Below are 25,311 nucleotides of genomic sequence, written 5' to 3' on the forward strand. Positions count from 1 at the left end.
GGTAACACGGAAGTTAAGATATTGAAAATCGGACATGGAGTCAGGCGATGCTCTGCACATTCTGCCCTATGGCCTCCTCTACACATACTAATCCTGCGTAATGGGCTCTCACAAAGTAACAAAGTTGAGCGAAAAGTGTATGGTGTGTATGTAAAATAAAGAACTTTTGAACGCCCTAGTACAGCCATGGCAAGATGGCGGTGACTGCCCGACCAACTACCCCTTTTGACACTTTACTATCATCGAATGCTGCCTTATCGTCGTCCCAAATCCACCTTACGGACAGGAACCATATCCTCGGCACCATCCTGATCTTTGATTGAGCCCCCGAGACCGAAGAATGGCGCAACACTGTGTCTCATTACGCCCTTCCAGAATCCAGACACAATTTCCTTGAGATCACCTCCAGTCTGCTTGAAGTCGGGGAAAGCGTTCACCTCGAGTAAATAAGCAGTGCCCTGGGTATCAACTAGGAAATCTAGGCCGTAGACTTCGAAAGCATTAGGCATTGTCTGGAAATGAATTGGCATGGCTTTCGCGGCAGCTTCAAAGATCTCGCCAGTCACATCGCAGATCTGACGGAAGATGTCATCCCGCATGTCGCTTGATAAAGGCAGATCCCAGAAGCGGCGAACGGTGTTCTCGTTTGGTGAATCCTGGAGACAAGTGTTGGTGAGGAAAGACTCGATATCCTCTGGTGCATCTGCAGGTGCAGTGTAAGGCTTGCCAGCGAAGAGTGCAAGCATGTGCTTGTAGACCCAGACATCAAGGCTTCCAGTGCACATCACATATGTGCGGATATGGAACTTGCGCTTTTCGCCATCAACCAGTAGAGGTGGGTGAATATACGGCTGCGCAACAAAGTGTCTCAAGTGAGAGGTTGTGATGTAGTCTCCGTCGTCGTCCTTATCAGCGACCTCCTCTTCATCATCAGTGTCAGGCTGATCCTCCTCCCAGATATCGAAGATGTTCTGAAGTTCGTCCATTGTGCTGAAGAGTTTAATGCCCTGACCTCTGTCACTCATACCTGGCTTCAGAATCCACCACTCCTTAGAGTTAGGATCTGTCTGCTCCTCATTACGGTCCATGCTTTCTCGAAGATCGAAAGCCTCAACCAGGGCATCGTCCAAGAACTCGGCAAAGTCGACCTCGAAAGCTTCGCTGCGCTTGATGTGCTTCTTCAGAACAGACTCAGGATGCTTTGCAACCCAGTGATCCACTGTGGTCGACAAGAAGTGCTTTCGGATAAGGGCTTTTCGAATCATGTAGCTGTTGATTAGGGTTGTATGTTCATGGTTGGCAGCGTACTCAAAGTCGATAGTTTCGTACGAGGTGATCTGTAGGATGTTGTCCTCCGATGGGACAATCTTCGCTAGGGCTGGCTCATCAGATTCCGGCACTTCAGTGATTACATTGAAAACTCCCTGAGGGAAAAGAGAGTTCAAGGCGTCAAGAATAAGTGGTTGAACGTAAGAATCTTCGTATGAGATGACGGCTTGGACCGAAGGGCCCTTTGGCCTCAATGCCAACTCTTGCTTGTTATGGTTTGCCACCGAACCCGAATCCCTTTATGAAAAGTAAGAATGTATCTATTGGTAGTCTTGGTAGAATACAGGCATCGTGCTTCTCTCCTAGCCCTGCCCGTCACATATCACTTGATCAAGGGTACTTACAGTTCAAGCTCTTTCTGGTTGAATTCTCCAGGACCATGCATAAAGTTGGCCTTGAGAGGAGTGATACTGGTCCTGTCAGTAATGCTGGCTTGTTGTAGTGAACAAACATACCTTGTCAGTCCCTCCTTGACGGTCCATCCATCGTTGCCAGGCTCGGACTCCTCTACGCTCTTGTACACATCTGTGAACTTTGGCGCCCACTTGAAGTGCTTGTGGGTATGTCCCTTGCGTGAACTGGGTCGAGCTGCATCGTCCACCTCACCGCCGACACCTTCGCGTATCCTCTCCTCTTCCTCATTCTCGTCTCCCGCCTCACCTTCAATCTCCTGGAAGCAACCACCTTCTCTCCAGTAGTTTTGCAAAACATTGGTCCAGATAGCCTTGTTGTTTTCAAGACCTTCTACCAGAGGAACGTTGACACTATAGAGATCCGCACTTCCGTCTGTAGGCCACTGCTTGTAAAGGGCATCAATAACCTTGACGCTGCGACGGCAAGCGGCCTCAATGATAACCGGGTCATGGTTCCTGGTAAAGAAGGCAAAGCTCAGAGCAATAGACTTCTTCTGGCAAACAGCAGCTTCCAGAGCGGCACCTAGCGTTCCCGAGCTGAGAGCAAACACGGCAGTTGTGTTTCTACCGTAGTTGGGTCCACTGACGACAAGATCGATAGGTCCTCGTTCCTGGAAGAAGTGGTGAAGACCAATTTGAACGCAGGAAGCCGGAGTTCCGTCAATCAAGATCCATTCTTCGACATCTCCTGAAGGAGAAGGCCGATGATGAGTGGAACCTGGAGAATCCTCACCATGGACAACGGAAGAAGGACGATAGTACAGCGGCTTAAGGGTTTGACCAATCATGTGTGCCTTTCCAATCCATGACCTCTGTGTGTGAGGAAGGCATACGGAAACAGTGTGGCCCGCCTGCTGAAGCTGCTGGATTAGACAGTGGACGTAAGGAGAAGAGTGTGGTGATGGCGGGCCATCATCATTGGTAACGAGGATATGCATCTTTAGCTGCGAAGAGAAGGCAGGCGATTAGTATAAGCTGTCTCAAGTGTCAGTGTAATCTTTTCTGGATACAGAAAACGAAACAGAGAAGAGAGGATTCTACTCACTAGCAATGCCTGTTATACAGAACCTTCGCAGAGTATTTGACGGATGGATGTTGGGCAGAGCGGAATCGATGAGGGGCATGCACGTGGGGCAGGAGCGCTAGGCAAGTAAGCACGTCAGAATCACTTCCAATTGGCGATTAGAATGGGCAAGTACGGGCACAAGCGGAGAGGAACTCATGTTATTATCATGAACTTGTCTGATTTCTTTATTCGATCGACTCGATCATGAAAAAAAGAACTACCTAAAAACCGGGTCTCACAGAATCGAAGATGTGCCTAAGGAAAATTTCCTTAACAAATCAAACCAAACCAGACCAGCGGATACCGAACCCAAATAGAATAGAATAAACCGAACAGACTCGGGCTTGCTTTCCTCCTCTCTTCCACTGCTGAGGTCCTTCAGGTATCAATCAACCAGCCAACCAATCAATCAATCAATACGTTGTCTTCCTATGCGATACATTCCGTCGTCCTTAGCAACTTGCTAATCCTTTTGACGCTCTAAATTCCATCCAACGCCGTGATAAAAGCCAGTACTAATTTCCATTATAAGGCGAAAGGTAAGGGGAACCCCCATATGCAGAATTATGAATTGTCGTGGAACAGCCACTTGACTGTGATGCGAGAATGTGATAATCAAAAGCAAATGCAACATCTGTAAGCCGAAAGCGTTGACCTAAACGCGGCTACGCTTGGTCTCCCTAGTATCAATGCTTTCTCCTGATCGTTTGCGTGACGGGGATTTGGGCACGCTTTCCTTTGTTCGTCGCCAAGAAGCAAAGGGGCTTCGCTTGCTGGGCAGCTTGATAGGTGTGCTCTCATCTCCCAACTTGTTTGTGGATCGAGTCACTCGTCGAGTGGAAGGAGGTGAAGCCGGAGCAAATTTAGGCGCTTCAGGTGTAGATGCGCGCTCCTTCTTGGATACCGATGGTGTCGCTGGGCATGTCGGTTCCTCATCATTTTCCTCAACGTCCGTAACAGCTTCTTCCTCTTCAATCTGCTCATCTGTCTTAACACTCTGGAAAAGGAGACAAGGTTTGATTGAAGATCGTGTCAAAGGACGGCTGAGATGAGCTTCTGGGTCTTCTTCAACAGTCTCGAGCTCATCCAGATCTTCAGTCTCGTGTTCAGACCACTTGCGGAAGAATCTCTTTCCACGGCTGTTTTGAATTAGCAATTGACCTTTTTTTTTTTTAAAGTGATTGAGTTTTGATGAGGAAACTTACAATGTGTACACCATACCATCCTTACGGTCGGCGAGCTCATCCACAGTCTTTAAACCCTCGCCAGGGACCTTGACCTTGCGTCTGTCGTGACGTTTGCTAGGCACAGCACGGGGTGCTTCGCTGTAGAAGGGATTTTCTGAACTGAGGAAAGGATTGTCTTCTCGCTCATCGCGAACAGGAACTCGATCCCGAGTATCAGTGAATATCTCAATGGGTTCCTCAACCTCCTCCACAGCAAAGCTTTCCATCGAAATACCGCTGTACTTCTTGGCAGATCGCTTCTTGGGAGTTAAGGTTGCTTCATCGGCGTCAGAGCTAAAGAGGTTACGAGCAACTGATTTGATGTGGGCGGTTTTCTTCTCAGTGGGTGGCTTTTGAGGAGTTTTTGATGGTGTAGGAAGCATGCCAGCGGCACCGATGACGGAAGAGCCGGATCGCTCATGAGTGCGACGGCTGGCGCCATCTCGAGAAGTTTCAGCTTGCATGTTTTCCGTTGCGCGGCGAACAAAATCGTTGGCGGGCATGCGCTTCTTATGCGTCATAGGAGAGGCGATAGAGGTGTTCGAATGCTTGGTAGACTTTTTGCTGGTTTGAGGTGATTGAGGTTGACGATTTGATGGGCCGGGTGATGGAGTCCTTGTTCGTTGTGATGAAATTCGTGCAGACTTGCGAGGTGAAAAGGGTTCCCAGTGGTCTTGGTAACCAAGGCGAGGCGTTGGCGGAGTGCGAATGCGGGATGGCGGTGGAGGAGTGGTAGAGCCGTGTGCGTCGGCCATCTTGACAGGTAGGCGGCAGTGCCAAAAACAATTGCGACCTTTAGGGGATTGTTTGCTGTAGTATGAAGCACTACCTTCAAGAGATGGTATCAACTTAAGACGTAAAGTGCGTCCTCGATGGCTGCCAGGTCGACCCAAAAGGATTACGTCGAATTGAGGTTATGGACTGACGTGATAAACAGCGCAGTTGGCTCGATGGATTGCAGTGATTAGCTGCAAAAGGGGTATAAACTCTTGGATGATATGAATAAGAATCGACAGTGATGAAAGGCGCTTGCTAATAGTTGGAGATGGTAGATTTAGAGATGAATGTTTGTAGGGTAAGATGTTTACATTTGAATAAAGAGAACAATCAAAACGAGTGAAGTGGCTGGGACAGACTCTACCCTGGAGCGTGCGCCAGCCCAGCCTCCCTATTCTTGGTTGTGCGACAAGGTTTACCCACTAAAACGACAGGGCCGTTGCAACCTGAACGCGTCCGTCGGGTGAGCAACCCCGCCCAGACGCGTTGGCTACGCGACGGACAACAGCCAATTAACATGTCCTAACGAGCAATGAATTAAAGCGAAATATGGAGACAATAGAGTATGCCCCTCCACTCATGAATTAAACAATACGGTATCCATTCCTAGCTGTCGGTGTATGGCAACCCATTGCTATCAAGTCAACAAGCGCCGGCCCTGACCCTGCATGCGCCACAGCATTTTCAACACGACTTTCGAAACCTGTGCTATCCGAAACATACGACCTTGCTGTGACCTTAGATCAGCGCTTCCAGCTGAGGCTATCTCCAACAGAAAGGGCCCCGCATCTACCTACATCCTAGCAGTCTGCCATCATGGCCGACGATACTACAGAATTTACAGAGTCGAACATTTGGGAATCCCCGTCACAGGAAGATGGCCCACCGACATCTCGTCCAAGAACTCCTAGAACCCCCAAGACTCCCAAGACACCGACCCAAGAGCGTCCAGAGCCCATAGATCATGAAGCGGCACTGCGCAAGGAACTTGAAGGTGTTCGGAGTATAAATGAATCCATTGAAGGCGTCATTTCATCCCTGGAGCGTGCAGGTGGTAACATGAACGTATGTTTACCATACCAGGTGCCACTAAATATCTACTGACCACCGGCAGACCGTTTTGAGCACTGTTAACAACGCCTCTGTTCTCCTCAATACTTGGACCCGGATATTATCCCAGACCGAGCATAACCAGCGATTGATCTTGGACCCAGGATGGAAAGGTGCAACAGAAGACATGGCCGAGCAAGAAGCGGAAGCTATTCAAAAACAGCAAGCTGCTGAACGAAAAGCCGCGGAGGAGGAAGAAAGACGTGAGCAATTGCGACAGCGTCGTGAAGAAGAAGAGGAGAGACGAAGACTGGCAGCAGCTGCACCCGCCCGAGGAACACGAGGAACTCGAGCAACCCGAGGAGTTAGAGGCGCAACCCGGGCGCGAGGTACTGCAAGGGCTGGGAGCTCAACTGCCACATCTACAAGCAGAACGACGGGCATACCAAGTCGCGGAACCTCTAACATTGGCCGAGGGTTTGGTGCGCGCCGAGCTAGAGGGGCATAATGAGGTCAAGTCTGGACACTCACGCTTTAATGACATATACCCAATAGATCTTCTTCTTATTATTACTTCTTCTTGAAAAAGTCACTCATCTTCTTCATGCCTGTGGTGTTGACTTTCTTGAGATTCCGGACGCCACGGCTCTCCTGCGATTTCTTCTTCTTTTCCTCCTCCATCTTTCTCTTCTTGACCAGAGCCTCGTCTTCCTCCTCATCCAACCCACGCTTGCGCGAGTAATCGATAGAGTGCGCAGCCATGGCTTCGGCGCGCAACTTTGCCAATGTAGCCAGGTAATCATCCAGGGGGGCGAAATCCACCAATTCTTCCTTCTTCAGGAGCTCCTCCAGCTGAGTAGCAAGAGCCTGAGAAATGTAACCCGAGCAGATGAAACTGAACGCAACTCGCAATCTCTGGAGGGAAACAACATCGGCAGAAGCCTCAATGGCGCTGACAATGTTCTCTGTGGTAGTCTCTGTTAAAGAGGTGGCGACCGTTGAGGCTTGGGAAACCTCGGTTTCTCCCGTGGCGGCCGTTGACTGAGAATCGTTGGAATCTGAAGCAGGTGCCGGGGACTCCGTCTTCGTTATTGTCGTTTCTCTCGTTTCTCGTGTCTGTACAAGAATTGGTGCTTCAAGAGCCTTCTTCACAAACTTCTCCTCCATAGTTGGAGCAAGTCCCCCCTCTTGCATCCTCTGCGCCTTCTCCAGTATACCCTTGGCCAGCTTGCTCTCATTCATTCTGAACATGCTCTCGTCGCCTGCCTCAACAGTGTCGCATACCGCAGCCATTCGGCTCTCAATGAGCTTTCGTGTCTTGTCGCATCGCAAAATCTCTGATAGATGTGAAGATTCCTGTGGTAGCTTATCGAAATGGTCATCACTCGAAAGGAATAGTCGTTTGCCCTCCGAGCTTTTTGACTGGGTCTCGGTCAATGCTGGAATGACCAGGAATAGGGGGTCGATCAGCGTAGCCAGGTAGAGGTCCTGGCCCATTGATACTCCAACTTTGCTGGTGCTATCTGTAGAGGTAGATTCTGGTGTAGTCTCGATCAACCAGCTGCGAGGTGCCGTCTTCGGTGTCGCGACTTTTGTGAATTCGTAGATGCCCGTTTCAGGGCATACCAAGTATCTCGCGGGTCGGCCATGTCTGGGGTGTGGAAGAGTGACAATACGCGCTTCGGGGGAGGCCTTTGTAGGAAGAACAAAGACTTTAGAGGCGTTTTCAGCCCGAGGCGATAGACTAAATTTGGAGGTAGTAGTTTTGGGCTCTGAAGCTTTCGATTCTGCTGGAGCAGCAGCTTTGGTTGCTCTCGTTCTCGCCATTTTGATGCCGTTGTCTTTAATGAATTAATAAGGTCTATGGAGAAACAGTGGTACAGTAGAATGAATCAAATGGAAAACCGAGCAATAAGGAAAGATTGAAAGGAATGTTGTTGCTCTCCAAAAGACCAGGCTTGTGATAGCAGTAGTAGAGATCTAGATTGGGATCTAGGTACGGAGACTATTAGACGAAGAGACCCATATTGAATTAAACACGCTCCAGGGACTGAAATTGAATTGAGACGCGTTCTGACGCGACGGTTCCATCGGTTGCAGGGGTGACGCCAGACCTTTGGCCTTAATTTTAGTAGATCCCCATTTTTTCTAGTTAGAGGCTGGCGCCCGCCCAGGAACTTGAAGCACTAAAGTAAGTACGTAGTACCCATGGCATGGCATGCGTTGGCTTGTGGATGCAAGCCCAGTCCGATCCAATCCAAGCCAATCCAAACCAGCACTGCTGAAAAGCAAACATTCCCTGCATCAACAGCCCAAAATCGATAGCTTTTCCGCCAGGCATATATTTTCTTTCACCAACGATAAACCACAGATCCAGCTGGATGGCTGTCGCATCACTAAAACTCAACCTACCGCCCTGACCATCTGGGAATATGCTACAGGCTCATCGCATACTTACACCACCCAATTCTTCTTAGTGATCGCATAACACCGGGGCCGGCTTCTGGGCCATCAGCTATAGCTATAACCTGCCTACCGTCCTGGGTATCGTCATGGCTCCTGGTAAGGCCACAATCCTGGGCTCAAAGCTCTTCTATGCGACGATTTACTGACCATACTTGCCGCAGCCTCTCCAGCAAAACAAGGAAACGACGCCCAATGGCCCCCACGATCTCCGCATGAAGCTCTGCTTAGTACGCCGCGGGGACGGGAGCGATACCGACAGATGATGACTTCGCCCAGTCCTTCGCCGTCAAAAAGAGGTCGCAACTTGCCTTCAATGAACCTTATGGCCGAGATCGAAAACGACGAGGACGACGAGGATGAGGAAACGCTGCAGTTGAAACTTCAAGAGATCCAGGCACGACTCAAGTTGAAGAAGCTACAGAGCGCCAAGTCGAAAAAGACGGACGATAATGTTGAAAATCTGCATGCGACAACCTCGGAGCTTGCGATATCAACGCAACCTCCAAGCCGTTCAAGGCGCGCAACAACTCCTACAAAGGCAGAGCTACCCGCACAACAAAACAATGTCCAAGTTCCTGCGTCGCCAGTACGAAGGATAAAAGAGCCCCAACTTCCGACCTCCCCCAGCAGAGTGTTGCTAGGCATCGATAAAGGACTCAAGGCCCAGGATATTTCTTTGAAGCGTGCGCCTAGTTACAGAGACTCGCAAACAACAGCTGATATCGGACATTCTGGTTATCTGCGGAGATCAAGGACTACCGGAAGCGCCAACTCCTCGGCTTCATTCGATAATGGCAGACCTCTGAGCTTCAACGAACGGTTGGCATCTGTAAGGACAGACGAAGTTGCAAGAGCTCAACGGCAAAAGGACATCCAAAAATTAAGAACGAATGCTTTTGGAATCAGCCAGGATGAGATGGAACAATACAAAAAGAAAGCTGTCGAAATCCCAGACGAGCCAATCAAAACCCCATCCTTTTCAAGAGAAGAGATTATGGGCAAAGCCCAGCCTGTGGAGAGGCAACGAAGCTACACTGTTCCCAATGTCCAATCGCCCGGCATCAGTCGCCCAGCTACCTCGATGGCGCTAACGAGAAGGAAGAATACGCCCCCTGGTGAAGTAACCGATGAACAAGCAGCTGGCATAGAGCCATACTCGAGTTTCCACCTGTCCAAACGAATCCTGCCCCATAGTGTCCTTGCTCGTCATGTTTCTGGCAAAAAGGCATACATGATCAAAGATCTACTCAGGGACGTCAAAGCACCAGATTTTGCGCTACCGGATATTGAACAGGATCTTGTGGTATTTGGCATTTTGGCCAAGAAATCTGAACCTCGTGCCCACAAGCCGACACAGAAAAACGGGAAGACGGAGGATCGAGGGAAATATATGGTCATGACTCTGGTTGATTTGGAATGGGAACTGGACCTTTTCCTCTTCAACTCTGGGTTCACAAGATATTGGAAACTAACTGAGGGTACCGTCATCGGAATTCTCAACCCCACACTCATGCCACCACCGCCTGGACGACACGATACTGGCAAGTTCAGCCTGGTCATTAATTCGGACGATGATTCAATTCTTGAAATTGGAACAGCTCGCGATTTGGGAGGATGCCAATCAGTCAAGAAGGGTGGAGATATTTGTGGCACCTGGGTCAACAAAAAGCGAACTCAGTACTGTGAATTTCACTCCAACGAGGCCATCCGCAAACAGCGCTCTACGAGATTGGAGGTCAACGGAAGCAGTTTTGGCGCCAGAAAGAATAGCTCTAGAGAAGTCTTTCAATTTGGCGCTCAAAAGAAAGAAGAGGCCAAGAAATACGACTGGGAGACAAAAACGCATTGGTTCGCCTCACGTACGATGAGCACAGCAGACCTGATTGATGGCAAAGACCGAACCCCAAATGACCGAAAGGAGAGAGCAGAGCATGTGAAACGAACTCTGGAAGCAAAGGAAAAGGAACGTGAAATGATGAAAAAGCTTGGTCAAGTTGGCAATGCTGCGGGAAGAGAATATATGCGGCAAGCCGGTTCACGGACTTCAAGGTTACCTGCTTCCGCCTCGTCTATAGGGCCATCGCCAAGCCCAGCGAACATTGCGGACGAAGTTCTCAGGCCAGATGCAAAGTCGCTTGGGCTACTAGGAAAGAGCAACATTCATCTCAGTCCTGTTAAACGAAAACGTCCCGACAGCTCTTCAGCTGGATCACAAGCTGGCTCGGCCACAAGTAGTGGACCGTCAGCTTTTGGTTGGGGAAGTAGTCTGAAAGACAAGCTTTCGAAGATGAAGGAAGGGGAGAAGTTACGCAAGGATGGGCAGCCGCCGGTGAGAAAAAAGACTCGCTTCGTTACCGACAAGGGCATTCGAGAAGCTGGGAGAGAAAGTCTCGGTAACGACTTGATCAGTAGCGAGCTGTCGAAGCGGCGAATTACGCTCGACGATGACGATGACGACCTGGTTATTGTACAATAAGGACTTTTCCTTTCTTGGGCATCTATACGGCGTACTGGCAAGCATGAGGCTGTCGGTTTTGTTTTGGTTGGCGTTGCTAACATATGCTTTTGGCATGGTTACGAATGAACGATTTTTGGTTAGAGTTATCTCTATATCGCTTGAATCAAGGCAAATCTTATTGATTGTACCGACAGATATGACGATGTTTTCTAGAGTAATCTTGTTCCGACGGAGGCGACGTCAGTAACATGTGATGTCAACCCCCAACAGGTCTTTAAGTGAATGCAGCCGCCCCCATCAATGCGATATACGGTATGCGGAGAGCTGGATGTAAGCGAGGATGATATGCGTGGTAACGTACAGTAACTTGGTGGCGCAGTGCATTGGATTTATTGTTGAACATGCCTGCGTGAATATGAACGGAGTAAGAGACTTGCAGTTTTAGTCGATTTGATCCTTGTCTGCTCGGACAAAAGTAGCTTCCAGAAATCTGCGTCTCCGTGGATATTTGATACTGTTATCAATGTTCAGGTTTTGGACAACATCAATGACTGACGATCATTTGTGAGTGCCAATGACCAGGATTCTTCCCCCAATGCCTATTTATAAACAACCCTATTGATGTGGTATCATGTCGAGACAGTATCAACTCTGAAAGCTGTACCCTCCAATGCCATAATACATTGCCGAGTTAAGAACAAACCATGGAAAGAGTTGAGTTACGGTTTACTACGGATAGATTCTACCCGGCCGTGCCTTGACTTTGTTTTGAGTTAAAGATGAACTGTTCCTTTGCTCGAATCTTAACGGCCCGTACCATGAGAGCCATTGGTCTACTTTTAAGGAGGCAGTCAAGCTTGCGAGTCATAACGGCTCACCATCTTTAAGCATATCTAATCTCTTATTTGCTCTTCCTAGTACCGTTAATTACCGAACGGAGACAGTCAATGGCTTTATATGCAATGATTCTAAAGGTATCATATTGGATGACCTTGATTCTTCTGAGAACACATGACATATCACGATGTGCTTGAAGCTGACGGCTGAGTTAGAATTGACCAAGGAACGATGCTTATTTTGACCAACGTGGAGGATGGCAACAATGCCACGAGTCTTTGGATGGTTACACGAGCATTTATTACGTTTAAAAAAGACTTGATCATCGTGATTCTCAAGAGATGTACGTCAGGTTGTAATAAATGGGAGGGCGGCCCCTCGGTTATAGGACTTGTTATGCAGTCAATTCCAAGATCCAGGTCGACAGTCTACCTTCTTGCCTAACCGAGAGAGCTTATTTCTGCATCAATTGAGTCTACTCTTGAATGATACTCTGTTGAGGCGCAGCATCATCTTAACAAGCCATGATTACTCGAGTCGGAGTGAATATACCGCAATCGAGAAGGCAAGTATTGAACTATACGACTCAGGCAAAGACTGGCCTCAAAGTACAAAGAAACCCCCACGGTCCAGATTCGTTAAGAGGCTTCTTAGACCCTGAGATACCCCGGATTTTCCTGCAGGAAGACCCCCAAGAGGCGACTCTCGTGAGCATTTCCCCTCATACCGAGATGCATACAAGCGGAGTATTCGGTCAACTCTACCAATCTTTGAGCTGCCCATTTCTCTGACCGGTCTGTCCGTCCTCTCGGAGTTGATGGATTGTATCATTTGACTTAATTTTTGCCCCGCTGAAGATTTTGTGAGTTATCGGTTTTGGGGGGTTGCAATTGATGTTGTAGGAGAGGATTGAGGATGATGCTCACGACAGTTGAGAGACTGGAGTGTATAAAGTCTGGCAACTTCCCTCAATATCTAAGTACGGTTCTCTGATTATCTAGTTATAACAGCAACTCTCACAGAGTCTTTGCATCTTATACCCTCAATCCTATCACGTATCATTGAGCCATCATGCCTCCTCACAGTGACGCTCCCTCATCGGCGAGGTCTTCTTTCGACAATCACTTATACAATCACAACCAATGGCACTCAAGCACTATGAATAGAAACTTCACATCAGCCAATGCCTTATCACCCGCCACCAGCGCTTCTACAGAAGATCATATCCAGACATCACGTCCTCTTATTCCTGGCGTCTACGTCCCAACAATGTGTTTCTTCGACCCGGAAACAGAAGACGTCGACACTGCTGCAATTGCCGCCCATGCTGTGAGACTTGCTCAGGCCGGTGTAACGGGAATTGCTACGCAGGGATCTAATGGAGAGGCCGTTCACCTCAGTCATTCGGAGCGGCAGCTGGTCACCGCCACTACAAGAGCCGCCCTGAATGACGGCGGCTTCTCGCATGTGCCCATCGTCGTGGGATGCGGTAGCCAGAGCACGCGCGAGACCGTCGAATATTGCCGTGAGGCTTGGGAAGCTGGCGGTGACTATGCGCTGGTTCTACCTCCGTCCTACTATGCCACGTTATTTGGCCCGGCATCAGCAACCATCCTGGAGTATTTCACAAGAGTCGCAGACAAGTCTCCTATCCCCATCATCATATACAACTTTCCTGGCGCTGTGAATGGCATGGACATGTCCTCAGATACTATCATCACTCTCGCACAGCATCCCAATATTGTAGGCGTCAAGTTGACGTGCGGCAACACGGGCAAGCTCAACAGAGTAGCCGCAGCAACTCGCAAACTCTCAAAGCATAACCCTAAGCAGCCCGAGTTCCTCGTCTTGGCAGGCTCAGCTGATTTCCTCATTCCTTCTCTGGCTGGCGGTGGTCACGGTATCCTAGCAGGCTTGGCCAACATTGCTCCGAGGGCATGCATAAAGACTATGGAACTTTACTTGGAAGGACATGTTTCCGAAGCACAAAAGATGCAGGAAGTTGTCTCACAGGGCGACTGGACGGCGATTCAGGGCGGTGTGGTTGGTGTAAAGGCTGGACTACAGGCGTGGATGGGTTACGGAGGCTTTGCACGAAGTCCACTGCCAAGACCGGACACAGAGCAGACGAGGCTGTGGAAAGAAGGGTTTAGAGACCTTGTGATGCTGGAGCAATCACAGTCCTTACGATGATCATGAGGGAGATGAGAGAGCAGTTACTGTCACACCAACGCAAAAAGTGGAGGATATCTGGATCTTGGCATGAATACGGGGAGCTATGACAGTAAGGAATTGTAAAACATAGTACGCATAGGTACTTAGGCAAGGTATGCACGCACGCGCCGTAACAAGCAGAGTGTTTATCCCATGATAGCATCAACCAAAGTTCAAGGACTGTACTACAATGAATCCCGGGACCTGCATGAGCCGAGAGCTGTACTGTAAGCCACAGACATAGCCATGAGCTTGACGCCATAAGCCATAGTGTAATTACTCTAGCAGTATTCGTAGGGGTGTGGTCAGCATCCTCATCCATTCATCCATCGATCGTATAATATTGTATGTAAATGCCATGGTTCACAAGGCGTGGCATTGTGTGCTGACTGCCTTTAGCGTGCGCCATATAAGTAAATAGAGCAGCCATGATAGACAACATGATACGATGAGACATTTTGTGGACCAAGACTGTCTTGCTTTTATCCTCCGTTAGACGTAAAAGACATTGCATTGTCAATGATGGCGTTAGTCAGTTTGTTTCTATTGTATCCAGCTCTGTGTCACATTCCGTGCACTTCTCTACCTGCGTGGGTCAGCCATCCATGTTCCTGACAACCCTTTAATCAATTTTGCCAAGACGATCTGCAGGAACCCAGAAATACTTTATTTGGTAACTGGAATGACGATCTTGCTGACTTTCTGGTCTATGATTGGAAAATTCTATATTCCATCTTTTCATCATGATGAAATTACAAGGGACGAAAAGAGAAAACGGGCCGTTGGAGAGATCAGCATTTCATCTAAGCGAAACTACCAACGCTAGAAGAGGAAAAAGAAGAGAGCGTTAGTCTTAGCATCGCGATCGAAACAAGATCAACGGATATACCGGGAGACGATCAACAGTTGAATACGATCATGACCTTGTTCACGTTGCAACAAGCTGATGATCTTTTGCCAAGTTTGTCAAGGGAGCTAACAATGAATTATCGAATTCTGCTGGCAGACACATGACATTCAATTCATTGGAAAGCTGGAAAAGTAAATAGACAGCCGTAAGCAAGTAAGTGGCCTTGGCAACACAGATCGATACTGAATATCGTACGGTGATCGAGGCTATAGCCACTAAGGACATGGGTTCCCCTCATTATACTACTGTACTAATCACATCATGAGATATTCTGGGAGGAGGAGGATCCAAAAGTGCAGTACCAGACCAGGATGTTGTTGGTATGCTGCATATCTAGTCTCGTCAGCCGCAAGGGAAGAAACCGGACACTTCCGGTACGGGTAAGCTAAAGGAGATAGTCAAACATGGCTGTCATTCTCGACTATTGGTTTAGGATCAGGTTAAGCATCTTTACCCGTCATGAGAGCGGCAGTTGTGATGTTGAGAGGGTTCCCTGTCAACGTCAAGTGATTGTTAGACGCCTCGGCATCTTCACCAACTGCAACGGTCAGCTTCTCATATAAAACCTAGATGCCATCAACCCTATAGCCACAGAAACACTGGCTTCTTAGAACCAACCGTCAAGCGTGGCTTTCATCGGCTGCAAGGCGGCGAGGCACGAGGCAAAAGGCAAAAAAGTCTAACAAGCCACTCAAACTCTGATCTGATCAGCCTACATTAGTTCAACATCTCGAGATACCATATTTGGACACTGAGTTGTGCATCTCACATTTCTGCTTGGCTGAGACCTCTCGTAGGGCTCGTATCGGCTGGAACGCCTCATGCAGATGGACCACCCATTTGTATGAGCGGTGTGTGTCCTGACTGTACTCAACTAACACGAGGTTTGCCCTTATTAAACAGCACAGCACAGTACAGTATCTAGGTAGTTAAGTTACATGCGGCGGACGCCTACAGACATGTCGAAATACGGGATTGGCTGCATCGTTCCAGTTCAACTTGCTGCATGCATACATGGCTGGACTGTTTGTTCGGCACGACGCGGGCTTGTCAAGATATAACTGGTTGAAGACTGCTCCGTGCATATGGAGGCTTACGGCAGAACACCATCTTTTTTTTTTGGGCATGCAGCAACGCGAATAATAACTGTCCGTAATAAACAGAGGAGATCTCAATCGAACGAGTTCCACTAATATCAAAATTCAATAGTTCTAAACGAGGCGGAGTTGAGAAGCGGAATCACGCGCAGAGCTAGAGACAAACTAGGACATAAGTCTGAGGAGGAACGAGATGGAGGGATAAGACGTTAAATCTCCCAAGCTTAGCTGTGCAGTACTGGTCTGTACCTGCTGCCCCTTACTGAGACATGGCTTTACGGGCAGTTAGTTAATGTTATCAGCCCAGCGGCAAACGGCAACACACAAAGGCTGTTGCCCCTTGGCTCGTGCCATCAACTAAAGAGAAACTAGCGAACTGACCTGTCTCTAAGCCATTCCCTTCCAGCTTAGGGGGTCAGAAGTAGAAAGTTCAGTTCAGTGGGTGGCTGTTTCAAGAGTGGACAAAAGGAGCTCATAACTACCAAGCAGATTGACGAGATTGGGTCTAGCTCAAACGGTGAGGACAAACCACGAGGACCAGAAGCCGTAATTAAACCGTCATGATACTAAAAAAAGGGCCACAGGCATTTTTTGTCAACTATCATGGTCCAACAAGCGACAGAGATCGACTGAATGTGGACATTTTCGGTTACCTCAAGTAGAAACCTACTGTACTGTACCTGCAGTCAGATAGGGCGTGATTATTACTGTACAGTAAACCCTCATCAAAATGCTGGTTGTATACAGTCACAATCACAAATAAAATAAAAAGCCTCGTATAACTGTGCCGACGCTCCGTACAAGTTTGATCGGCATCTCCGTCTAGATCCGGCGCCAAAATTCACATTAAGCGAGTTTTCATCTCCTATTACTGAAATCACGTAAAACCCAGCGAAACAGTTACCAAATAGAAGAAAAAGAATAGGTAAAAGAATAATAAATCCCAGTTGCCCTGACGTAGGCTTGACGCATTGTGAGTTGTTCCCGGGAAGCGGCTGAGGTTCTGGACTGCCATCAACCAATTGATTTATTTATATGCAACTGCAGCTGTAGCTGTAGCGGTCTTTGGGCTGTCAGAATGCCCTAGAGCATCGTGTTTGATCCTTTTTTAGTATCCGCCGAGGTTCAAGGTCTTTGATAGTCCAGGTCTAATTGGCTGCACATCATGTAGGGGCGGCTTCAACTGGCCCGAGATCCTTGGCATTGATCTAATAATTGAGAGTCCCTGGATGCATTGCTACGTTGTTTACCTGCCTACAGTAATCGCTGATCGATTAATTAATTCGTATGGCCTCATTGACTGGCCGTGTAGCCGCAAACAAATTGCATCTTCAATCATAATCCATGGCAATCTTTTCGCATCCTTTCCTCAGATCATCCATCTCCATCTGCCTCCATCCACTCAGAGGCCCTGACTAGCGGGTTAGGACGACTGATCCATGCTTAAATGGTGGTGTTAGAAGTTCAGGTACTGGAAACTGAGCTTACTGAGGTGGCTCTAATCCCATTTCGATTGGGCGATACGCTGCAACCTGGTCCGAGGGTAATTTACGTCAGGTACATCACTTTCTCACATAAATTGGGTGCTCGCGCCAAGTACCCTCAAGCGTTAGCCGCAGGAGGCCATTCGCTAACAAAGCCCTTGTGGTCCATCGTGCCGCTGACTTGCTCTTCTAACAGCTTAGCAGACTCCACTCGCCAGGCACAGCTCCAGCTAATTCCAGCTTCCCCAACCGCTGAAGCAGCTCAGAAGCAGGGCTGTACCAAGGTACCGCTGGGCTGGTGCTGGGCTGGGCCGGACTAGATCTTTTGACCCCTGTTGTTTCTCTGCACAACGGGCAACCTGGGCTGCCGACCTACACGAAGCAGCAACAACAACCTCGTACTCAAGTCGCTCACTCACACCACCAGCGTTGGATTGGCCATCTTACTGTACCTGATGCTTACATTGATTGCACTCGCTCTTGTCATGTCTCGTCTCTATCTCATTTACGCTTAACGTTTAGTCCGAGCACGCACGCGCAATCATCTTCAACTTCAATTTCCCCTTCTCGCCTGACAGCCCTAGCCTGTCATCCGTCAGGGACACAGATGTTGATCTGGTCAATGTGGCGTTACGAGCAGCTTCAAGCTAAACGATAGAGAAAGCCATGTGCAGGGCCATGTGCATGGGTCATACTGCTATTCTAATTCACCCACACCTTATAGGTTCTAGTCGGTGGATACATCCCATGGAATATCGATCTTTGCCCTACCTGCGCACCCCCTCCCCCTTGTCATCTAGGGCCGCTATGAGGGGCGTTACATACGAACCCCTTTGACGATGATTGACAGCTGGGCTGGAGAGCCGGGCAAGACGGAGATTCGGATGCGGAGAAGGGATTATTGCCATGGGCATGACTCTGCCTGTCTCTGTTAGACTCTCTCTACTGCACGGCTGTGTAGGTCGTTTGTCACTTCTCACACGCCCCTAGACCTCGTACTATCGAATTGTCCTGCCATGGCTCAGCTACTATATCTCGGAGCATTTCCCACTTCCTAAATTGCTTCCTTTCTCGATCTTGTCCTCTCAGAACAAGCAAAGTCGTACATTGACGCACGACTTCTGTTCGAATACATTCGTTTTCTTCTATTCTTTTCACCATGTTGGGCAAGTTTCTAATTGCCGCTCTTGCGGTCGTTGGCGGAGTCAACCCCGTCGAGGCCCAGCAGCAGAACATCTTCGTTACCGGTGTCCCAGTCACTGGAGGAAGCGCTGTTCCTTCTCGCCGAAACATCAATGATCTTGTCAAATCTGGTGGTCCCACTCTGTATGTCCCGCTGTGCTGTAGTCAACATCACCAATGCTAATATCTAACCAGGGACCTTTACATGCGAGCTGTCCGCTCCATGTACGACGCCACCGAGACCGACTGGAAGTCCTACTTCCAGGTTGGTGGTATTCACGGCAAGCCCTTTATCCAGTGGAACGGTGGTGGTGGTCGAAACGGTAACGGATGGCCCGGATACTGCCCTCACGGAGAGAGCATCTTCCTGACCTGGCACCGTCCTTATGTTCTGCTTTACGAGCAGATTCTCGTCGAGCACGCCAAGCGACTGGCCAACCTTTACCCTTCCAAGTACCGCAAGACCTACGTTGATGCTGCCAACGCTCTGCGAGCTCCCTACTGGGATTGGGCCATCGACGGCATCCCTACCATTCTCACCCAAACCAACGTCAAGGTCCAGGTCCCCAACGGCAGCGGTCTCAAGACTATCAACATGAAGAACCCTCTCTACACCTACGACTTCCCCAAGGTCGCCCTTAACGGCAAGTACGGCGACTGGGACGACGAAGACCGTAGCCGAATCTACCACTGCCCTGCTCCCGATAGCTTCCCCGGTACCGCCAACAACAACCTCCGCGGACGTCCCTACAAGCAATGGACCTACGATGTCATGACCCGACCTACCACCTTCAACCAGTTTGCTTCCACTGGTGCCAACGGTGCTTCTCTCGAGCAGATTCACAACGCCGTTCACTGGGATGCTTCTTGTGCTGGCCAGTTCCTCGCCACCGAGTTCTCTGGCTTCGACCCCATCTTCTGGCTGCACCACACCCAGGTCGACCGTCTCTGGGCTTACTGGCAGGCTATGCACCCTACCCAGTCCTCCTTCACCGGCTCCTACTCTGGTGGTTCTCGATACTCTACTCCTCAGGGTACCCGTATCACACAGAACTCTCCTCTCCAGCCTTTCTACCGATCCAGGGGTAACTTCCACACCTCCGAGACTGTCAAGAGCATCAAGAGCTTCGGTTACACCTACGCTGGACTCGAGTACTGGCGCATGTCCCAGAGCCAGCTCGCCAGCTCTGCCCGATCCACCATCAACCGTCTTTACGGCAGCGGCTCCAGCCGTCGTGATCTCGGGGAGCGTGCTGCTGGCAAGACCACTCGTTACTTCGTCAACGTTCAACTCGATGTTACTGAGGTTGAGCGCCCTGCCCAGGTCAACGTTTACATCGCTGGCAAGCTTGTTGGTGGTCTCGTTGTCATGCGACAGCCTGCCGAGGGTACCATCCACGGTTCCTTCTCTGCTGATCAGGCCGCCGACACCCCTCAGCTTCTTGCCTCTTGCTCTCCTGACAAGGTTGCTGATGCCGTCAACAAGGGTATCCAGGTCGAGATTGTCAAGCTCAACGGCAACAAGATTGACCTCAAGACTGTCCCCAGCTTGAAGGTCAGTCTCGACGACGTCGCCTACACCCCCCCTGCCGCTATCGATGACCTTCCCGTCTACGGCAAGGCCACCAACAAGCCTGCCCAGGCTGCCGCCCTTACCAGCGCCCGTGCCGGCCAGGCTCTCAACGTTTGCAACAAGGAGCTTCCTTCTTTCAACCCTCCCGTCTAAATACCCAGTCCATAAGGGCGTTTTTCATTTTGTCTTATCAGTCGTTTGCCGGGCTATCGAGCTCACAGCCACGACTCATCATAGGGGATCACTAGCAAACCGCACAAATTCGTTTATGTAATTTTAATCCCTGGCAGACTCGGGGAGTCACGACTGTATTTTTCGCCAGACTATGTCTATAGTTGCCCAATAGTGGTCCTTTTGTCTTACACATCTAGAGTCTTTCGTGAATGTGACTGTATGTGTTCAGTGATCACCGCCATCCTAGTATCGTCGCGGTCACACTCTTGCATGTAGTTGGAATCAAATCACTAGCATAAACATGTTAAGCTTGCCAAGAAGGACGTCGTATTTAGCTTGTTGGCCTTGTCTAGCCGTACCTTAACTTTAACACAATAGTTGATTAAGCTCAATCTGATGTAGTATTATAGATAAGGTTGGAAGTGTATTAAGTCGCAACTGCAACCTGATCGAGGCTGTTCGTAGCAGGTAACTGGCAATAGGCTTTCGATAGACTGAGCTGAGATAAAGTCTATTTCGTCCACATGGTGATTTCTCGGGAAGTAATGGACATAGTGGACAGGGCTTAGATAATGGCTGTGATGAAACGAGAAGATTGCTGCGCTGGTCAGGTACCACCATCTATCAACAGGTTGCTAGATAGAAGTCAAGTATTGGAATCATAACACGAAGAAGATACAAATATTCGAAACTGTTCTCAATCAGTAAACTCTCGCCGCTGCGAGAGAGTTTCGAGATGTTTGGTTGTTTGAACTGGTGCAGTCTGGTGCTTGGATTGAGCACTTACATCTTGGCAATTGGGTCAGTTACCAACACAAAAAAAATGCTCTGTACATACTAAAAGACGAACCGAAACGCTTTCAAGCTTCTTGCAACCCGAAGTAGAGTATCTCCTTGGGGCCCCGGCTGCGCACATCCCACACCTCCAGTTGCCTGGCTAAACAGACGCCTAAGAAATGAAAATAGATACCTTCCATCCGAGATTTTACTAATGTGTGAGTACTTATGAATACCTGGCAATGGAGATACGGCATGTGTACAGCCGGGGCATCAAGGGGATATTGCCCCTGTTAGTCGTAGATATGGTGTTATGGCGTTAAAGTTGAGTCGTTGTCACAGGACCACCGCTTTATGAACTGCATTCCTTTGCACACAGCAATACACCACAGAGGTATCTAAGTTTAAGAACATTCCATTAACCGAGACCACTATCTGTGTTTATAGTGATTCTTATGGCAGTATTGGCCTCGGTAAAGTGATGGCTTTAGGCTTCACAACACAATGCTTCCCGAAAAGCACTGATATTAACAGTTCAAGTACTTAGTTAAGGAGAAGAGGTAGGCTTCAAAGATTAAAGGACAGTAAGTGAGGATTCAAGATGATATCTTGAAGTAACATGAGTTGAATTGCCATGGCTCGGTCGTTTTCGCTGCTCTTCTTTAGGCACCTATCTTACGCTAAGATGCCTCGACAAACAAGTTCCCGGAGAAAAACTCGCCTCTGTGTACACATTCCCCTAAGTAGTTGGGTTATTCATATTAGTAACTTCAAGTAGTTGAAGTCTGAGATGCCCTAGGGGAGTCGAGTAGATATCGCAGGTCGAAACTGCTGTAAGTGGTAAAGGAACGAGCATGGAACAGTGCAACAGACCGATCTCGGAACTAGCAGATACTACAAGCTCAAGACCAAAATCTCATTTAGAAGCTACCTAGTCACCGACTTTTCTCACAGTCCTGATATCTGGACAGAAATGGCCACTTCAACCACTACAAGAGTACCTCAACTACATACATCAGAGCACAGCACGCGTATCAACTTAAGCAAATGTTATATACGAAAGATGACCGAAAGTTTTAATACTGTAAGATAAAGGAATCTCTTACTAGTTGGAAGGTTGTAAGTCTCATAGGTAGGCTATTGCTAGATTGAGAAAATCTACAACTCTATCTTTGTGTCACCTCGGGAGAAGATAGTCTATGCCAACAAAGTGATGCTATCCGCAAAGAGAGTCGATGTCTAGATATTACCAATAGGTAAGTGAACATAGTTTCTCGCATAGATAGAGTCATTAAGGACATTGGCTGTCACGTGGGTCAGGTCTAGGCCACAAATGTCCATCGTGAAGATTCTGGTTGGTCGAATTCAACCTCGCAACCTTCAGTTTATATATCCTTCACTCCAGCATATTTATATACTTTCGCATCTTCAGCATGGCCTTCGAGATTGTCGTCCCTTCAGAGAAGGAGGCTCCTGGCGTAGCCGACACCTTCTTTGCTGCCATGGACATCAACCTGCTCATGCATGCGCAATTTCCTACCCCTAGGAGCAAGGAGTTCATGCGTGGATGGATTATTAAAGATACAATGGATCACGTTCAAAGCGCCGACAAGGGTGTTCTTGTTGCGCGTGATACAGAGACTGGCAAGATAGCGAGTTTCGCCAAGTGGAATATTCAGCGGCAACCGCGGCTAGGAGAGGAGGAGGGCCATGACGATGAAGAGTTTCCAGATTACTGCCGACGTCAGTATCTTGGTCCTTATGCAGCTCTTACCAAAAGCAAGAGAGACATAGTCCTAGGCGAAAAGCCGTATTACCGTAAGTCTTTCATGGCTGAGTGAACATGGAATAAGCAAAGCTAGGCGTTGACCGCCATATATGGATTAGAAGCTCCGGGAAGACCTTGTTACGTGTCAAAGCACTAACATCTCTTAGACGTGACATATCTCTGCACGGATCCTGACTTTAACGGCCGAGGAGCTGGATCGACTCTACTTCGCCGAGTGCATGCTCAGGCGGCTGCCGAAAAAACTAACATGCCGGTCATTCTCGAGGCAACGATGAACGCAGTACCCTTCTATGAGAAGCTGGGATACCAGATTCGGGAAGAGCTTGAGATGAAGCTCCCAGCACGTGGCTCAGATGAGCCAACCGAGCACTATGAGGAGAGGATTATGGTCTGGACACAATCGTGAGACTAAGTTTCGAAAAGAGTTATACTACTACTACACTTCACACAACCATCGCTGACCTTTATCGCTAATCGTCTCCACACTCACGTGGCGGATGATGGTCGACTTCAACGTGACATCAATGGACGGTCGGTTTGAGAGTGACAGGATACAAAACCTTAAAAGTCTGGAGGGCTGTTGTATAGAGTTATGTTGCACTTGCATATCAAGAGAGTCATCCAGGCTTTCTTTCAGTACCTGCCTGCCTGCCTGTAAGGGCAGACGGATACAGACGGATGAGATCAACACCAACAAAAGCTCCAGACCCAACGATGACGCTCCTCGCTCTGACAAGTTACTCGCTCTGGTTAATGAGTCTTAACGAATGGGTCCGTGCAGAAAATAGATCCCGGGACAGAGCCGGCCCCACGAGACGAGAGATTCTTTCCTTGCTGAGTCAAGATCGAGGAACAAGGGATCGAAAGGGAAGGGCTTGTTCTATGGACCAATCATAGAAAGGGCATTGTACCAAAATGATCTCAAGTTATTGATAACTAATGAACTGATAGATCTTGAGTGAATGTGTTGCATGCGGGGCAGTTCCAAGTATCTCTGGAGAGTAAGTATGTATTACTAACGAGTTCTTGCTCCGGATAAATTATCCATACGTTTGCTATCAATTTTGGAAGAGACAAGACGATCACCACTTGGCGAACGGAGATAAACTTGCTGATGACAGTATTGTCTTGACAAATACATGTCAAGGGAGGCCATGAGTCTACCTATAGTCACTGCCGTACCCAATGTTGTTGTCTACTGACTGGCTGTATCGTACCCGGCTTGCCCCGACATGCCATACTTAGTCACGACGTGTAAGCTCGGTAAATTGCTAACCTTACCTATACGTAGAGTCTAGCCTATAGAACAGACGTGAGTAGATGGATAGTGATTAGTGAGTGATATAGATAGGGGAGTTTTGCGGTGTTTTGTTGACGTTGATTAATTGAGAACCCAACAGTAAGGATCAGGAAACGGTCGGGGAATTTACCAATGAGATAGAAAAGGTTAATTAGCCGCTAATGGAATTTGTGTTTGACTGCAGCGGTAAATAAACCCCGGACGAGCCATTACGTTACAACAACTGCCGGACCATGCAGAATGAGGCAAGACAAGTGTAAGATGGTTTTCCATTTGGTAATGGGCTCAGAGAGACGCCCTTGGTCAGCTGGTAAGAGATACATACATCTACACACATTTTTGCGGCTGTAGCAAGTATCGTCTACCTCGTAGCTCTCAAGATGGTGTTGAATGGCTTCTGTGGTTGTGCAGAAAAATGTCTCTCAAGGCTGGGGTGGTTCCTCTTTTTTTTTCTTGTGTCAGTTTATCTTTTGTTATTATGTATTTCTATCTCCTCTACTTTTCTAAAGATAAGCTTGATCGTCCATTCAACTCTCACAACCTTTATCCTCACTCGCTCGCCAGTACGAAGCCGCAACACCAAGCCATACCTGAACCTTGACCTGGACTTGGGCTTAGACTCCCCGGGGTTATTTCATGATGTGATCGACCCGTTTCGTCCCTCGGCTTAAAGAAAATGGGTTGTTGGTCTTTTCATTCTTCTGGGCGTCTTGCGTTGGTGACAGCGCCGCTGCCGAGACTGCTCGCTCATGTTATGTTACGCTTTTGTATACATACATGACTAGGGTCATGTATCATTGCCAGACCGGACATGATTCAGACTTCTAGTTATCCCCCACAGAGGTTCGTCTACCATACTAACCTCAGAGAGATATGGGCAATTGGAAGCGACAAGATATCTGAGAATATTCATATCCATCCATGGATGGTTTACTCAAAGTGGATATCTACAATGATATCCGTAGGGACTAGAACCTAATAAGGGTCCAAGGTTTGACGTTTCACTCCATTGACTCATTAACCCCAGCCGGACCCTGCTCATTACTGAGGATATGCTAGTACATTACTTTCTGTGTGTTGATACTGAATATCAATCAGCATTAATTACCTGCCGGCCTGGACGATGTTGCCCAAATTTGAGATGCCTCATTGGGAACATTGCTCCGGGAACTCTTGGCCGGCGCTTTAC

At 48.5% G+C, this 25,311-nt stretch overlaps 8 protein-coding genes across 8 annotated transcripts; 5 read left to right on the forward strand and 3 right to left on the reverse strand.

The window, feature by feature from the left end:
* Positions 1 to 254: 254 nt before the first annotated feature.
* Positions 255 to 2,680, reverse strand: B0J16DRAFT_314346 (survival protein sure-like phosphatase/nucleotidase; the record flags this gene model as incomplete). Its single annotated transcript, XM_046125180.1, has 3 exons — positions 255 to 1,566; positions 1,674 to 1,739; positions 1,785 to 2,680. The coding sequence occupies 3 exons, from the start codon at positions 2,678 to 2,680 to the stop codon at positions 255 to 257; spliced, it is 2,274 nt and encodes a 757-aa protein (XP_045989670.1).
* Positions 2,681 to 2,966: 286 nt separating this feature from the next.
* Positions 2,967 to 5,157, reverse strand: B0J16DRAFT_409590 (uncharacterized protein). The gene is made up of 2 exons (XM_046133085.1): positions 4,014 to 5,157; positions 2,967 to 3,947 (listed from the first exon to the last, which is right to left on the reverse strand). The coding sequence occupies exons 1-2, from the start codon at positions 4,787 to 4,789 to the stop codon at positions 3,464 to 3,466; spliced, it is 1,260 nt and encodes a 419-aa protein (XP_045989671.1). The 5' UTR covers positions 4,790 to 5,157; the 3' UTR covers positions 2,967 to 3,463.
* Positions 5,158 to 5,320: 163 nt separating this feature from the next.
* Positions 5,321 to 6,400, forward strand: B0J16DRAFT_33020 (DASH complex subunit Duo1-domain-containing protein). Its single transcript, XM_046126422.1, has 2 exons — positions 5,321 to 5,876; positions 5,926 to 6,400. The coding sequence occupies exons 1-2, from the start codon at positions 5,628 to 5,630 to the stop codon at positions 6,367 to 6,369; spliced, it is 693 nt and encodes a 230-aa protein (XP_045989672.1). The 5' UTR covers positions 5,321 to 5,627; the 3' UTR covers positions 6,370 to 6,400.
* Positions 6,401 to 7,882, reverse strand: B0J16DRAFT_33016 (ribonuclease H2, subunit B). The gene has a single exon (XM_046126417.1). The coding sequence runs from the start codon at positions 7,686 to 7,688 to the stop codon at positions 6,432 to 6,434; it is 1,257 nt and encodes a 418-aa protein (XP_045989673.1). The 5' UTR covers positions 7,689 to 7,882; the 3' UTR covers positions 6,401 to 6,431.
* Positions 7,883 to 8,059: 177 nt separating this feature from the next.
* Positions 8,060 to 10,977, forward strand: B0J16DRAFT_329665 (uncharacterized protein). The gene is made up of 2 exons (XM_046126347.1): positions 8,060 to 8,423; positions 8,489 to 10,977. Exons 1-2 carry the CDS (start codon positions 8,414 to 8,416, stop codon positions 10,801 to 10,803), a joined length of 2,325 nt encoding a protein of 774 aa, XP_045989674.1. The 5' UTR covers positions 8,060 to 8,413; the 3' UTR covers positions 10,804 to 10,977.
* Positions 10,978 to 12,619: 1,642 nt separating this feature from the next.
* On the forward strand, positions 12,620 to 13,997 carry B0J16DRAFT_329668 (uncharacterized protein). Its single transcript, XM_046126348.1, has one exon. It carries the CDS (start codon positions 12,694 to 12,696, stop codon positions 13,813 to 13,815), a length of 1,122 nt encoding a protein of 373 aa, XP_045989675.1. The 5' UTR covers positions 12,620 to 12,693; the 3' UTR covers positions 13,816 to 13,997.
* A 4,226-nt stretch (positions 13,998 to 18,223) lies between these two features.
* On the forward strand, positions 18,224 to 20,640 carry B0J16DRAFT_297436 (uncharacterized protein). Its single transcript, XM_046124457.1, has 2 exons — positions 18,224 to 18,653; positions 18,705 to 20,640. Exons 1-2 carry the CDS (start codon positions 18,487 to 18,489, stop codon positions 20,233 to 20,235), a joined length of 1,698 nt encoding a protein of 565 aa, XP_045989676.1. The 5' UTR covers positions 18,224 to 18,486; the 3' UTR covers positions 20,236 to 20,640.
* Positions 20,641 to 22,407: 1,767 nt separating this feature from the next.
* On the forward strand, positions 22,408 to 23,364 carry B0J16DRAFT_33058 (uncharacterized protein). The gene is made up of 2 exons (XM_046126482.1): positions 22,408 to 22,851; positions 22,969 to 23,364. Exons 1-2 carry the CDS (start codon positions 22,467 to 22,469, stop codon positions 23,226 to 23,228), a joined length of 645 nt encoding a protein of 214 aa, XP_045989677.1. The 5' UTR covers positions 22,408 to 22,466; the 3' UTR covers positions 23,229 to 23,364.
* The last annotated feature ends 1,947 nt before the right edge of the window (positions 23,365 to 25,311 follow it).

The sequence above is a fragment of the Fusarium flagelliforme genome (assembly GCF_020744385.1).
Source record: "Fusarium flagelliforme strain FIESC 12 MPI-CAGE-AA-0113 chromosome Unknown B0J16scaffold_1, whole genome shotgun sequence".
NCBI lineage: Eukaryota > Fungi > Ascomycota > Sordariomycetes > Hypocreales > Nectriaceae > Fusarium > Fusarium flagelliforme.